Here is a 14,253-nt window from a genome sequence, read left to right on the forward strand (position 1 = left end):
GCTTGTTCAGAAGGTTTCTCAGCGCCACCTTCTGGGGCAGCAATTTCATTATGAATTCCTTAAATCCACTGAGAGACAAAACCAGCACGAGCAGAGAGAGAATGTTTCTTTTCTCTGAAATGTAGTCTGAACGAGCTAAATACACATTACTGGTCAAGGCACACAGGCTAGATGTTAAAAATACAGCCATCCAAAGAAAATTTAACGTTGTTCAGAAAACCAAAGAGGAAATTACGTTCATCTATACTAGTTCTTTCCTCACCCACTCCCATAGCAGGGAAAAAAAAGGTTTGGTGCACTGTCTAGGATCTGAGTTGATTAAGAATACTCCGGATTACAGCTAGGTGTCTAAAATTTAGTGTTTTGCCTATAAAATGCCTCACAATGTACTTCTCTGTACCAAGGAAGCCCAGATTGGAAACTTTTGCTGATTCCAGTTGCAGCAGTGCTGCAGAAACAGACTTGCATCTCCAAAGAAAGCAAGCCCAGATCTCCAGCTTGCTCTTCACCTGGGTCTGAAGAAATGGGAGTATAAGTATGGACAGTTGCTGGCTTGCAGCCTATGCCTTTCAGCAAGACTGCTCTGTCCTCCTTTCTGTCTGGTGTGCTGACCAGAAAGATGAGATAAAGGCATTTTTATTCTTCTGCTGTCCAGATCGTAATTTCTTACTAGGTTTGAACAGATTATTTGGGATACTTGGGGAGAGAGGGAGAAGGCAAGGAAGGAGTTCAATTTTTACTGCAGAAGGGTTCCTCTTTCCCTATACCATCTGCTTTCATCTTTTCAGCTTTAAAAATAAACTATAACTGCATAGTCAGTTCCATTACATTTTTTGTGGAACAAACCTTATTTTGAGATCTGGTCTCTGCTCCTCTGTTAGTGGCTGCATTACATGGCATCTGATTCCCAAAAGATACTGATGTGCTATATTTCCAAGCTCCAGTCATGCCAGACTTACTTTCCTTCACGTCAAACAGTGTGAAGGTTTAGTTTGCTAATTCTGTAGTGCTAGATGAACAGGGGAATTAAGGACCAGTTTGTCAAGCTTCACTTGAAGAATATACCCAGACTACAGTGTACCAGCCCAGCAGGGCCAAAAACCAAGAGTCCCCCCCCCCCCCCCCGGCAAACTAGTGGAAACTATACCACAAAGGAGCAATGTTTTGGCAGCTGTGATTTTGTACTAGCCCAGAAGTTTTAGATGACTTGCCAATTACGTAGCAAAATAAAATATCTTTAGAAAGACTTAAAGTCCTGCCATTTTCATTTATGCAGAGATATGCATTCAGTTACACACAGGTACTCACTTATACAAGCCCTTCAGCCCACCACAGAACAGGAAAACCTAGGTCCATCACTCATATCTTAAATAACTTTGAGACAAATTCAAAAGATAGAAACACTACTGTGTGTAACCAAGTATACCATATAGCACTATTCGGTTATACAGAACATACACCATAAATGCTACATTACCTTTCTCATACAGTGGGAAAAATGAGCATCTTGGAAAAAGGAAGTTGACAGCAAGTGCCCAAGTCATGGTTAGGTTCTTCCTTTGATCCACTGGGTCTCCCAACAGGCTATTTTCAGTACAGTGATTCCATTGTCATGAAATGGAAAGTTCAGGTTTGCAATTGCCACTCTAAAACGCACAGTATACGTAAGGCAATGCAAGTTAGTGACAGGACGACTTATTGCACATATGATTTCATAAGGCAGTTATTTTAATATGAAATAGATTTAATAATCATATGTTATAAGGCTAAATACTAGCTACAGTGAGAAATTCTAAGTTAACTTTAACTTCTTAGGTGTTAATGAAGACAAGAATCTGCTAAGCCAGCAGGGAGAGGAAAAAAAAAACAACAGGCAACCCCCTCACCCCAACAACATGCTAGCCCCTTGCAAGGAAGGGAACAACACTAGAAATATTTTTTCTCTTACACTAGCCAACATGTATACATGTTTAAACATTCTGAGGGACTCACTGACACAAGATGTTGAGATAAAAAGTTTAATAAAGTTTAAGGAAGCACTGGACATTTATATAATACACTCATCTACACTTGTACTGTCAATACAAAAATATTCTACTGCTCACCTCTCTTTATGCAAACTAAAACTAAGACAAAGAATTATGTTCCAGGAAAAAGTCCCTTATACATATGCTACTATTAGATCATGAGGCTTCTTCTGTGAAACTCCTCCTTTTAGCAGCCGCCACAGTACTGGACTAGAATGATATAACTTGTGCTTATTTATCATGAACTGCTTTAAAACAGGGGAAAGAACTTTTGCATTATAGGTCAGATTTTGTCCTTCCTATTTAACTCAGAAGCTAGTCAGTCTGCAAATTGCTTTTTTTTTTTTTTTTTTACAGTTTCCGTGGGTTTATCAGCAATTTATTCTTCATGAGTCATCATTATAAACCAAGAACAGTTGTTTCTTCTGATAATCAAGGATAATTTTTATGATAGGTTAACCTATACTTACTATCCAGTTTGTTCATTAACCTGTCTGGACTACTGGCTGCCCTATCATCTCAAACCAAAGCACTTCCCTTGAAACAAATTCTATTAGCATAAATAAGGACTTAAATGTTTTTCCCCAAAATAACAGTTTTGGTAAAATTTAAAACACTTTCTTGCAAATCAGTTCCCAAGCTTTCAAAGTGCAATTCACATTTATTTCCCTCACCCATGAATTCAGGGGTTTGTACCTTTGTTTAGGATGAGCTGTTTCTTTGCTTTGCATGATGACGTGTGCACTGTCCCCTGAGGAAAACGCCTTTGACATTTCAGTAGAGGAAAGACTGTAAGTGACAACTTCAAATCTGAGTAAAGGCAATAAACTGTGGGCAAGCTGCCAAACTTCTACATGACGCACTTCATGATTGCTCTAAGAGGCTGAGTCTTCCTTGTGAGAAGGAAAAGGACATAAGTTGCTTGTGAAGAGTGCTTCATTAGCTTTCCTTGGAGGATGCGCTGAGCAAATATTGATGATGCCATTGTCATTGATAGTACACCGAAGGAGAAGTTTTGTACTGAGCATCCAGCACCAACAGTGAGATCATGCATCAAATCAGACCTAATTACTGTCTGCAGTTTTGGAACGAAGAGTTGCATGACTCAGATGAGAAGAGAGAATTCCTCTCTAGCTACTTATTTCTCTCAGAGGGAAGCACAGGGAATGAAGCATATAAAAATATATTAGGTTAATTCTGTAGAGAAGTTCTTTTGTCATATTCACTCACTTCAGGAAAGAGAAGATCACAGAAATGGGTCTTACAGTTCAGACACCTGCAGCATATGTGTTGAGTCAATACTGGGCCTCCCTGTACACACAGGGTGATAGAAGAGTTTAGGTTGGAAGGGCCTCTGGAGGTCAGTTGTCTCTGCCTGCCACTGCAGTCAAAAAGGGCCAACTTTGAAGTTACATGGGGATGCTCAGGGCCTTGTCAAGCTGAGTTTTGAGTATCTCCAAGGAAGAAGAGTCCACAGCTTCTCTGGACAACCTGTTGACCGTGTATGTGCACACGTGAGAGCATTGTGCGTGCACGCACATGTGTGTGTATATATGTGTGTATGTATATCTATATATATTAATATACACACACATATATACACACACACACACCATGCTGCCTTTGAATTAGATAGACAGTGGAAATCAAAGTGTTATTGCTGCTGCTAATTTTAACATAGTTCTAGGAACCACAGAATTTACAGTATGAAATTAATCTTCAATGTGAAATGTTAATAAAGGAAAAAAAGAAAGCAGGTAAGTTCATTCCTATTGCAGTTTACAATTATCATGCAATTAAAAACAGGAAAAGAACATTAGTAGCATCACAGTATTTTGAACAGCATTTGAATGCACAAAAGTTTGATTCAGAGAGATGGAGAAGAAAGTTACTGAACCTCTATTTAACATCAGCCTGAGCATGAGTCATCTTTTCATCACCTAAAGAAAAGAAAAATATCATAAAGATGCACTTTTTAAAATTTAAAGCTATCTATATACAGTTGGGTGTGATGCTTCATAGAGAATGAAGATGAGGGTCCAGGCCAGTGAGTTCTTGCTCTTTGAGATGAGGAGAAATAAGAAAAGATGACATAAAACTTGGAGGGAGGGAAACAAAGACTAAAGTTATGAGATTACATATTATACATGGAGCCCATTGCGTTAGCACCAAATAAAAGCAAAAAGCAAACAAAAAACAGTAGACAAGTGGAACTGCAAAGGGTCTTCCAGTCCAGTGAGGGACCACATTTAATACTGGCCAAGGTAGTTCATATGCATCAAGCAAGTCTCCAGATGGAAGCTGTACTTTCTCTGCCAAGACAATTCTCTAGGGCAACATCGGAAGAGGCCTTCTCAAATAAATAGATGTAAAATGCTACAAGAAAAAACTACAAGAGCAAGGAGAAAAAAAAAAAAAAAAGTCCACTAACTTTTTCTTTGTTAATTAACTAGATGTTTTTAACTCCCCCCTCCTTTACTTCTTCTGGCACAAGTCAATAACACATCCATCCATCTCACAAAAGGAAAAAAAAAAAGTGCATTTCATATCAGATGCTTTGCGTCAAGCCTGCTAAGGCTCATAAATCAGCTGTCTTAGTGCCCTGGTCATTTCAACCAATGTCTGACCCTTTCATTAACTCATGATTTATAACTGAAAGTTACTTTTTTTATGCCAGATTTATAAACTTTACTGTGCTTGGTTTGATATAATATCCATTTTGTACACCAAGCAATAAGACAGTAAATTTATTGTCTATGAACTGTTACCTTGAAAAATTACATCAATGCAAAGTGGTTTCCATTTAGAATCAATGGGCAATAAATTCATTGCATTTTTTTTGAAAGGGGGGGAGAACATGATGATATTTATGAGGTCATGAGCGGCTATATAATGGGTGAAACTGGGAGCAGAGGCACCAGTCAGACAGGAGTTCCGAGTTACAGGGTTGACAAAGACGAAATACGTTCAACACAGCAAAGATGCATAAGCTGGTATTCTGCTGTCTCATTATCATCAGCTTCTCCTGTCCTCTCTTGTCTGTCCCCATCATCAATGCCAGTGAGATGTCTTATCAGCTCTCAGGTAAGTCTTTTCCTTTTAGTGGTCATAAAGCTTAGCAGGGAAAGGGGCAAGAAAGCCAGAGGAAAAGCAGATATTCTTTCAGAAGGCACTTCTATCTGTGTTGATCAGCTGTAGGAAAAGCATAATCTGTATGTCTTCAGAACATTGGCAGCACAAGTGATATTATTGGTGTGTGCTAGCATTATAAAACAGGGAGGTTGGGCACCCTAAATATTTCTTGCTGCTGCTTTCAGACCCAGGATACAAGGTATCTGAGCTTTCTAGCACTGAATGTGAGCTGGTATATGCAGCATCTGTCTTTTAGGCAGCATTAGAAGACACTAGGTAATTTAAAGAAAACTTGGCTGTATAGTCTTACCTCTTGCTAAACTTTAAAATGACCTATGTTTTGCTTAAGTTATCATTAAAAAGGGAGAAACCTACTACAAAGATTAATGCAGTCCTACTTGGAGAGATCAAGAACAGGCCAGTCTGCCTTATGCTGTAAAAATAGCTACGTATATAGAATGTTATTTGCTTGCACTAATGTAGATTCCATTCAGTTCAGCGAAAGAATAAATCTCTGCTTGAAAAAGCTGTCCTCAATGTTTGAAATCATACTGTAAGTCAAGACTGAAATGTCTCCATAAAAATGCACAGGAATCCAGAGGGCTGCTATCATCAGAACTGACATGAGATGGAATAGTTTTGTGAAGTGAGTTCTGAAAGAACAGGTGAATCAAAAACTAAGTTCTTTCACAAAGCTGAGGAAGAAAAAGGGGGTCAGATTACTTGCTTTGCTGGTGAAACAGCTGTTGCACAGGTTTACAGGTATCAGCAGTCCCTAGTTTGCTTCCCAAATCTTGGACTCACTAAGCCAGCATCTTCTCAAGCCTTCCATTGAGTAACATTTACTGGCAGCCATGACTCGGTATGGGTAACATCTATCACATATAGGGTGAACAAGCTGGCTCTAACCATTTATATATAGTGCATTTGTTTGAAGGCATCCATTAGAGTTATTAAATCTTCCTTGCTAATAAAAAGAGTCTCTAGGCTGAATAAAACAGAAGTAGGGCTCTTTAATACAGAGTTTTTTTTTTTTTTTTTTAATTTCAAAGCAAAGCTGCCTAATAACACTGCTCCATGTTAAAAAGAACATGAGGATAAAGATGTGAATTGTCTTTACATAGCACAGAAAAGTTACAATATTTCTTACCCAGAGACTTACACTGAGATTCCCATTATCATCTTCAACAGTCCTTTTGTACAGCTGACAAACTAACAACATTAACTGATGTCCAAGGTTTACAAATGTATTCATAGGAAGTTTCTGAAATGCTGTAGGATTATTTTTTAAGCAGTTTATTTTCTTGTGTAATTCCTATTGTGGAACTATACAGTCTAATCCACCTTCACAGGTAAGGGTGGCTAAAACTCTGTAGTATTATCTGAAAATGTAACCACAAATTATCTTCATCTACACAATCAGAGTTTGTTAATAGCTCCCTCTCACTGTCCGTTATTTTGAAAGTCTGCTATTTATTAGCAAAGATGTAATTTACTGCTCAGATTATAAAGACTTTAGTTAGCTCAAGTAGAACACCACTAAGGGCTCCTGTTGGCAACATGCCTTGAGAATATGGGCTGGTCACAGAATGATAGATTAAATTCTCTGCGCATATACAAATTAATTCCATCAGGTGACAGTAATCTGTTGTTTCAGAAAGAGTAATATTAACTGTACTGGTATATCGTTTGAATGAGAGAGATAATAAAGATGCACTGGGAAGCATAGCTGCCAAAAAATTATTTTAAGATTTCCTGCATTTATTTTTCCCCTCGTTTTATTGCATACTTGGAAAATAGAGCAGATTAATAAGCCTTGAACATGAAGCTTTGTCTTTATCCATAGAAAAGGTCCAGCATAGGAAGTACTTGATAAAGAAATGGGTTAAAAAAATAAAATAAAAAATCTAGGGTGCCTAGACCTGGTACCAAAAGCATTGTCTTGTGAGTTCCCCAAGCAATGAGAGGAGCTGCTCTTAGTCTAACAGATCTCTTAACAGAAAGATCTACCAGAGAAACAAGAATCTGGACAGACTAACATCAGGAAGGTATCTTTACTCAAAGCTTTGGAAGGAAAAAGTATCCCCCTTTACATTCATTAAGTAACGATGGGTGACTGGTGATTTCATGACAGTCTTCAGCATATGGGGCCAATGGGCCTGATCAGAAACCATTTGACACAGAACAAAACAGGGATCTAAAGCAAAAGGCTCTTACCATGCGCCTGTTTATATTGTCTTCCACTTGCAGCTGATGAAGATTCCAGACTGAATCTGGAGCGGTCGGGCAGCCTGGGAAGCACTTCCCTGCTTCAGTTCCTGCCAGGGCTCCTGGGCACACCAACTGGAGACAACAAAGCAGGTGAGGCTTTACCATAGCAACTTATGCAATGCATGCCCAGTATCCACAGCTGTTCTGCCCCAACTCCAGGATATTTACCAAAATACAGTATGTGCAGGAAACACACAGCTGTCATTTAGTTAACTAGAACCTTGGGGAAACCTGCTGAGCAGCCGTGTTCGCAGCTCCGTACCAGCTAGAAAAGTTTCCATATTAGTTTAGTAGAACCTCCACACTTGACAGTCAGATGTATTCAGCTTGGAGAGGTTTCATATCCCTGCACAAAAGCTCTTCAGCTTCAAATAGTACATCCTCCCTCTTGAAATATGAAGCACCTTGGAACAAAATCAAATGGTGCAACCAAAGTTGTCTACAACGGAACCTGTCTAAACAGTGATGCCTCAGGTTATGAAGGGGAGACAGACAAATCCTTAGAAACTCAACAGTAATGAAAGGGAAGCCGCAAGTCCTCATAGTGGGTGAGAGTCTGAATTGGCAGATCTTGTGAAGGAGTTTTACTGAACAAAGTATTGCTGTCAGGATGACTGTTCCTGCCTCTCCTTTAGACATGGAGGCCATCTGAGCGGGGCAAAGATTGACCTAGAAAGAGGTAGTAGGCAATACAAATATTGCATAACCTCTTAAAAAGCCACATTTCCACAGTAGTGGAAAGTGCAAAATCAACAGTCGTAAATGATTTTTGGGGTCACAGATGTAACAAAGGCCTGTTGAAGAAGACTCAGTACAGCTTGCATCCCCAGAGTCCCAGACCCAGCAGGAACAACGTGCCACAGCATGGACTGGCCACGTTGCAGCAAAAACACTTCATAGCTGGTCCTCTCAACATTCAAGGTCAAGCCTTCTACTGGGTTACAGTATTATAGCATGCATGAATGACTTGTGTAGGTTCACTATTTCTAAATGACAAAACCTTTCGTTATGTCTCCCTCTATCAGGTCTTAGCCCCAGCAGCTACAACCCAAGGGAAAATATCAAAGAGGTAAGTAAAAGACCAGCCATTGCTTAAATAAAAAATTAAGACCCAATATTTTAAAATACACGGAAGTGTTACCAAGACATCCTTTAAGATCCACAGACATCATAAACAGTGTAGATTAAAGTGTGCCACAGTGTTCTTGAAGTTAGAATCACTTAACAGTAAGGTAAGCAGGAAACCAGATCTAGAAAATTAGTAAGAACTATAAATTATATAATAAAAAACAAACAAACAAAAAAAACCTCCAGAGTATTTCATTCTAAAATCCCAAGGTTTTTTTTCCAGAAAACCTGCCTTCTAGATAAAGGTCAATTTCCAGCTTCAGCAGGCCAGGCCAGAACATCAAGAGCATCTGCTGCTCATCATTTTTCCCCACTACAACATGGGCTACACAGTATTATCAGATTTGTTATAAACCATTAGGTAAATGCAGACGCATCATTCATGTTTGCTTGTCTGCTAAATCAAATACAAAGGCAGAAGAGCTGGATTAGCTTTAGTGCATCATCTAGTCAGAGGCGTGCAATGGGCAGCCTCTCCTTCCCCAGTCAGCATATGGGCCCATGTGACCAGTCAGGGGCACTGAAGAGCATACATTCACCACCAACAATAACCTGTCTAATGTTGTTTGACTTCAGATTTTCTATGGAAGTCATCCTCGATTTGCTTTGCTGGGCCGCTTGTTGACCAAGGACAGGAAACAATATAAGAAACGTGGGAATCTTTCCGAGTGCTTCTGGAAATATTGCGTGTAACCAGAACAAACTCTTCCAGACTTTGGTTGCTTAATTTATACAGATGCCTGAAAACATGTATATAGATTTGCTTGATTTAAAATGAGAATGAAGGAACATGATGACAACTAACTTTACACTCCCTGCTATTTGGAAATTAATAAATTCTTGATGTTTTGCAAATATTCTGTGAGCAACGTGGTCTTTTCTTTGAGTTCAGCAGAATAGAAATAAAGTAATTGGACATAAAGATAAATACACGAATGGAGAGGACTCAGGCATGTGATGCCTCAACAAGCAGCCTCAGCTGCACCCAAGTCCAGAGGCAAGAGGACTTTCTTCTTTGCCTCCTGGTCATTTGATGTAAGTTGAGGTGCCAGGAAGGAAGGGCACTATCACACTCTCCGATGATGCTGAGCCAGTAAGAATGGCAGTTTAACAGTGCCTAGTCTCCTCTCCCATCCCCAAGGCACCATGAAAACAATAAGCGCGTCAGGATCAAGCATCTGCTCACACCACCCCTGGAGAGAGATAACTGTTTCTCTTGGTTTGCGTCATTCATAACGGAAGATTAACCAAGCATATTTCTTTGGGGCACTTTGATTAGACCCTGGCTGCCTAAAACAGCAGGATTACCTGTGCACAGCACAAGCTTTATGCATTGTATCTGATTATCATCAAGCAGAACATGGAAAGTACACATTATGGTTTCCAGTATCAGAGTTTTCAGTCCAGATTGTGGAGAGCCAACAGAGGCTTACCCAAATAAATAACTTACCCTCCCAAAAGCTTCACCTTCTTTAGCCTCACACTACAGCCATGTTCAAACATGCTGGGGAAGATCATAGACCATGCTACTATAGGAGGGACAGTGACACTAGTTCCTGCACCAGGGAAAATGAGTCTGCTCATTTTGCCAGGTGACACCTCTTCCTCTCAGATTACTCCTGTGTCTTCTCAACACAATGTACAATGAAAAAAGCAATTGCTTTCACTTCTGTTTGGTTTGTTTTGTGCCCTGTCCCAAACTATAATCATGGGCATTTGTATGCCCCTCCACCTTTTACAGTCCTTGTCTATTGGTTGCAGTGGTTCCACCTGTTCAAAGATTTTATTAAAATAAGCAAGATTTTTTCAGACCTGTAGACAATATCTTACTTAGGAGTCAGACAGCAAAGCTGGTTCTCCTGATGCTTTTTTCCTCCTCTTTGCTTCATACAACTAGAGTGGAGCTGATATGTTTCAATGGCAGTCTCTGAAGAGCTTCACATACAACTACAGAGGGATTGGGGAGCCTTGGGATTTGCTACACAGCATCAAGAAGAGGTATCTCATGGCTAATGATTTGGAGAAAGAGCTGTCTGTCTGATGACAATATATTTGAGCTTTAACTCTGAGAAACAAAGACACTTGGATGATGAGGGGGGGAGAATCAACGGGCCCATGCAGAGCTCTCTAAAACTTCCAGGAGTAGAGCTAAGAATTCCCAGCCACAGATATTTCTGAAAGTGCAACTCCTAGCATTTATTTTATTAGGGTGCAAACAACTGGAAATGTGAAACTTGACTGGCATGTGATCTTCTCTCAGGTAGTATAGAAGATGGTCTCTTACTGTGAGAGAGCTTAAAAGCTTTGGAGAGATTAGACAATCACAAATATAAAGAACCAAGAAAAATATCTGAGAGCAAAATGACAAGGCAGAGACAGAAACAGAAAATAGAGAGTGAAGAAACACTATGTAGCCTGAGTAAGCACAAATGCAAATAAAGTAAAGCTTAGACCAATAATAAAATTGAGTAAAAAAAAAAAAAATACAGCAAAAATTACTAAAGGAGATAAATGCATAAAAGCCGAGGACACAGGAAACAACCCAGAAAGACAGTAAATTGCTCCAATTTATCCATGGCGTTAAGAGAAAGCAATGTTTACAAGATGAGGGAATCAGGCTTATTTAAATTTGAAGAGGTGACAGGGTTGGGGGGCGGAGAGACATGGACACGTGACTTAACAGCAGCCTTCCAAAAACCAAGAGGAAGTTATCAAGAAAAGAGAGACAAGGCCCTTTACACAAGAGCACAGCAAAGAGGATAAGAAACATTGGTCATAAATTAAACACAGAAAGTTCCAACTTCATATAAAAGTTTTCCCTGCAAGGACACAAAGCATCAGAACAGGTTTCCCAGAGAGGCTGGGGAATCTCAGCTCTTGGAAGTTCTCAAGGCACAGCTGGATAAAGCCCTGTGCAATCTGATCTGAGGCCAGTGTTGACCACACTTTGAGTAAGGGCTGGACTAGAGACTTCCTGGGGTCTCTTCTGACCTGAATGATCCTAGGACTGTGTGACCAGCACTTGTGTAGCTGCACATACAGACATATGAAGGTGATACTTGGATGCAGATCACTGGTACTATTATGGCAAGCCAGTCCCTGCTTGAGCACTCAAGGGTGGTGAGATTTGACCTTCAACTCTGTACCTGAGCCACCACACAGCTTTTGCAATGTTAATGTATCTTAGTGTAAATGAGGAAGAAGAAAGAATCGCTCTTCAGAGCACTTGGGCCCAAGGAATTTCAAGGGCACCTGCAAAAGGGTTCTAGTCCAACTCCTTTGTATTCTTAAGTACTAGCACGCTTCACTCAAACCCAGCTATTTCCTGACAGTATCTGCAATGAATACAGTTAAAGATTCAGAAACTGTCTTTTGGGAATAGGAATCTGGATGACATGAACAAATAGTTTGAGCTGTAGAGCCCTTCCTTGTTCAATACATGCTTTGTGTAAGCCTCACACTACTCAAGGCTCACAGAAAGCTTGAATTAAAACTATATCTAACAGTGATACATATGCTACATTGATCTCAATAACATACATCATAAATCTTGACTGTGCTTCTTGAACAAAACCTACAGGCTCGATACAGCTTGTTTATTTCACATAGATTTGTAAGACAGATGAAACCAGCTGTAACAAAGAAAAATGTCCTTAAAAATGTGGAGCGGATGGATGCTCTGTGCAGTCATTTGAAACCTTCTGAACATTCATCCTCTACTTAAACAGTGCAGCAAGTCAGTGCCTGTCTAGAAATCATTCCTTTCCTGCCACCTTATCAGTCAAAAAAAAAAACACTGTGAAAAAAGACTCCAAACCTATCTAAATTAATAGCCATCTAAGAGTCATTCCATAATCAGGAAAGTGCAGAACTTATGAAGACTGGACAAATTGTTTTGACCCCACTTGGAAATCAGAGTGAGCAAGAATAAAGCAAAATAAATAAAACTGCAATGAATAATAATTGAAAACATTAGAAATAGTCAAAGATTCTTTATCTAAACAAGAGAATAAAGGAATGAAGAGAGATGTCAAGCGATGAGGATGCAGTCAAGAAAAGGTAATCGAGATATAAACCCACAAATTAAAGTTTCAGCTTTTAATACCTCAGAATACTTGCTAAGAGTTATTGCATCTCAAGACGTAAAACCTCAGACAACTTACTGTGTATGAGTTAGGCTACAGCACTGCAGGCAGGGGGGGAATGCAGGTAATTTTCATCTAGCAGAATTTATGTAGAGCCTGACACTTGCAGTCAGTCATTCACAGTCCTTGCCTCTGGTAGGAAAGAGTTCAGACTGGATCTTTGGACATGATAGGCAGTTCTCAAAGTGAAGACTGTGCTCACGACACTCTTGCACCCACAATTGCTTCCTTCCTGAAGGAAACACTCATGGCAGATGCCAGACAAAACTACCCCCAGGGCCCAAGAGTTGGGAGCCTGACCAGCCCTCCACAGAGAAGGGCAAACTCTGCTTTTCCCATCCTGCTATAACAGCTCATGCCAATTTTCACCTTTGAGGTATTTTCTCTCCTCCACAGGACAGAGATTAGAAGGCTGGAGCTGTCACAGAAGGGCAAAGAAAGATTCTAGCAAGAGGCCTGGAGGCCAGGCTGACCATCTTGCCAATGGGCAGGGCAGAGCTCTCAGGGCAGGCAGAAAGGTGGAACTACAGCAAGAGTCTTGTGTGTGCTGAGTCCGGCCTGTCTATACGGCTTGTGGCAGGAAGCTGGAGTTTCAAATGGGAGCCAGATACCTATTTGAGCTGCACTGGAATGACAATATATCCTCAGAGTTGATGCGTCTGTGCAGCAAAACTACTATAAAAAAGATGATGTGGTGCAATTCAAAATTTTGGGGAATTATTGTTTTTCAGACTGAGATAAGTTACAGGCCTAATGCTTACCTCTTGCCATCTGCCAAAGTGTTGAAGCATATCATTCAGCTCAGCTTTGACAGTTGCACAAAGGTGAAAGCTGCATGTTTTTAGCTGCAAGCAAGAACTTGGACGGACAGGAGAAAGGCTGTTATTGGCAAACAAGTAACATAGTTGGACTGACACTGTCCAGACCTTAGAGTAAAAAATGTAGTACCACCTTAACCTTTTCAATTTCACAGTCTATTCACTCCTCCTCAGAATTTTTGGACCAAAAATACCTAGTAAATTCGGCTTACATTTTTTAATATGTTTAGGGTGACCAAATGACCCTTTAAAAAAGGAATAAACCAGCAGCAAAAACATATTCAGCACTAACTTGATGTCTATTTTTCAAAGAACTGCATCAGTTACGTTGCCAGAAGCAGCTTCAGTTACATATTTAACTAAGATTGTTTCTTCCTCTTCTAGTTTTAATGAGATGCTACTTCTTTTGTCTTGTATCGTCTAGTCCTTACAGTGAATTCATCCTTCTCCTGCAGGCTTATTTGAGCACTGTGGACCACGCTTCTCTCTAAAGACCCTTAAAGTAAGAAAAGAACAGTAAATTGTTTCACTGCAATTAACTAAGAATACTGCTCTATGAGATATGCCTGTGAATTAAACCTGTGAATTGTTTCTCTGTACTTTCTCCAGGAACACAAACTTTAGCAGGGTAGAGCCAAGGCGCTCTCAGAGTGTTTAACTCTTTTCTAATACAATTAACAGATTGAAATTTTAAATTCTACATGCCAAATCCCAACAGTTTATGCATCCAAT

The 14,253-nt window shown here is 39.9% G+C and overlaps 1 protein-coding gene across 1 annotated transcript; it reads left to right on the plus strand.

Moving 5' to 3' along the window:
* Positions 1 to 5,008: 5,008 nt before the first annotated feature.
* Positions 5,009 to 9,251, plus strand: UTS2 (urotensin 2). Its single transcript, XM_013957447.2, has 4 exons — positions 5,009 to 5,111; positions 7,410 to 7,520; positions 8,456 to 8,499; positions 9,135 to 9,251. The coding sequence occupies exons 1-4, from the start codon at positions 5,009 to 5,011 to the stop codon at positions 9,249 to 9,251; spliced, it is 375 nt and encodes a 124-aa protein (XP_013812901.2).
* The last annotated feature ends 5,002 nt before the right edge of the window (positions 9,252 to 14,253 follow it).

Source organism: Apteryx mantelli, chromosome 26 (genome assembly GCF_036417845.1).
Source record: "Apteryx mantelli isolate bAptMan1 chromosome 26, bAptMan1.hap1, whole genome shotgun sequence".
Lineage (NCBI taxonomy): Eukaryota > Metazoa > Chordata > Aves > Apterygiformes > Apterygidae > Apteryx > Apteryx mantelli.